The sequence below is a fragment of the Sapajus apella genome, unplaced genomic scaffold (genome assembly GCF_009761245.1).
Source record: "Sapajus apella isolate SASKATOON/1434 unplaced genomic scaffold, GSC_monkey_1.0 scaffold321, whole genome shotgun sequence".
NCBI lineage: Eukaryota > Metazoa > Chordata > Mammalia > Primates > Cebidae > Sapajus > Sapajus apella.
In genome coordinates, this window is record NW_022437261.1 from 1 (window position 1) to 1,408 (window position 1,408).

The 1,408-nt window shown below is 52.6% G+C and overlaps 1 protein-coding gene across 1 annotated transcript in view; it reads right to left on the reverse strand.

The window, feature by feature from the left end:
- Positions 1–917: 917 nt before the first annotated feature.
- LOC116545660 (speedy protein E3-like) overlaps positions 918–1,408 on the reverse strand; it is a 6,538-nt gene continuing 6,047 nt past the window's right edge. Inside the window, exon 6 of the mRNA XM_032272198.1 lies at positions 918–1,220. Coding sequence (XP_032128089.1) covers positions 918–1,220 — 303 coding nt within the window. The remainder of the gene's footprint in view (positions 1,221–1,408) is intronic.

Genomic DNA, 1,408 nt, shown 5'->3' on the forward strand with positions numbered 1-1,408 from the left:
AGGAGGCCCTGGGTGTGAGAGTCTACCGGCTGGAGAGCTGGGAAGAAGCCAGGATGCTCTCCCCACAGACACGCAGGGACCACTGCAGAGTCATAAAGTCATTCCCATCGTTTCCTCATGAGACAGTCACATCAGGGTGTGACCATGGCCTTGGTGTCCCCCTCTAGGCATGGAGATACTTAGGTTCAGAAAAGCCAGCAAGAGACATGACGTTTCTGAGGGCGCAACTGGAAATGCTTTCTTTGTTTTTTGATTTTCTTCTTCTTTATTTTTTTATTTCTTTATTTCATATGGTGTCTCACTCTGTTGCTAAGGATGGAGTTCAGTGGTGTGATATTGGCTCACTGCAACCTCCCCCTCCGGGGTTCAAGAGATTCTCCTGTCTCAGCCTCCTGGATAGCTGGGATTACAGGCATGTACCGCCACATCATGCTGAGTTTTGTATTTTTAGTAGAGACGGGGTTTTGCTATGTTGGTCAGGCTGAACTCCTGACCTCCTCAAACTCCTGACCTCGATAGATCCACCTGCCTCGGCCTCCCAAAATGGTGGCATCAGAGACATGAACTAATGTACCTGGCCTTCATCTTCCTTCTTTGACGGGGTTTTGCTCTGTCACCCAGGCTGGAGTGCAGTGGTGCAGTCACAGCTCACTGCAGCCTCAGAGCCCTGAGTTCAAGCGATCCTCCTGCCTCAGCCTTTCAACCTCCTGGGATCTCAGGCATGAGCCATGCACCTGGCCTGAAACCAAGCTTTCTTACCCCAATCCCAGACCTTGATAAAGTCTAGCTGAATCGTCTGTGGCCTCCTAAGTCCCTCATGAGAGATCACTTCTGAGTCCTCCAGCATGGAGAGCTCACCCGCTGGGGAAGCATGTATTTCCCATGGGAAAGTATGGTTATGGGAAGTTTCCACTTCTTTAAAAGAACAGGATTGGAGGTGCTCTCTGGGGTGTCCTCTTACCAAGCAGCCTGTTGAAGGCCTGGTGGTGCTCAGGGAGCACGGGTGACACTCGCCGTCGCTTTAGTTTCATCTTGAGCCCCTGAAGCGTCTCCAGCACCCAGGTCTCCTCAGGCTCAGGGGTGCGCTCCTCTGTCTCCTCCTCGGGCTCCTCCTCAGATTCATCCGACCACTCCCTCTTCCTTTTATGGCAAAGGAACCAAGGCGAACTGGGACCTTCCCAAGGAGATGAGTAAAGAAAGCAGGCCACCGTGTAACACTTCTGCAATTGATCACCTCAGACCCTGACCCAAAACCCCAAAGCACTCTCCATCCACCTCAGCCCCACAGACTGTTGGCCTCTCCCTTGCTGAACCCCATGTGCCTCTCCTCCTCCTTCCCATTCTTCCATCTGTCTGTCCTCAGAACGCCTCTTCATTTCCTTCCCTGGTCCCTGGCTTGCTCAGCCCC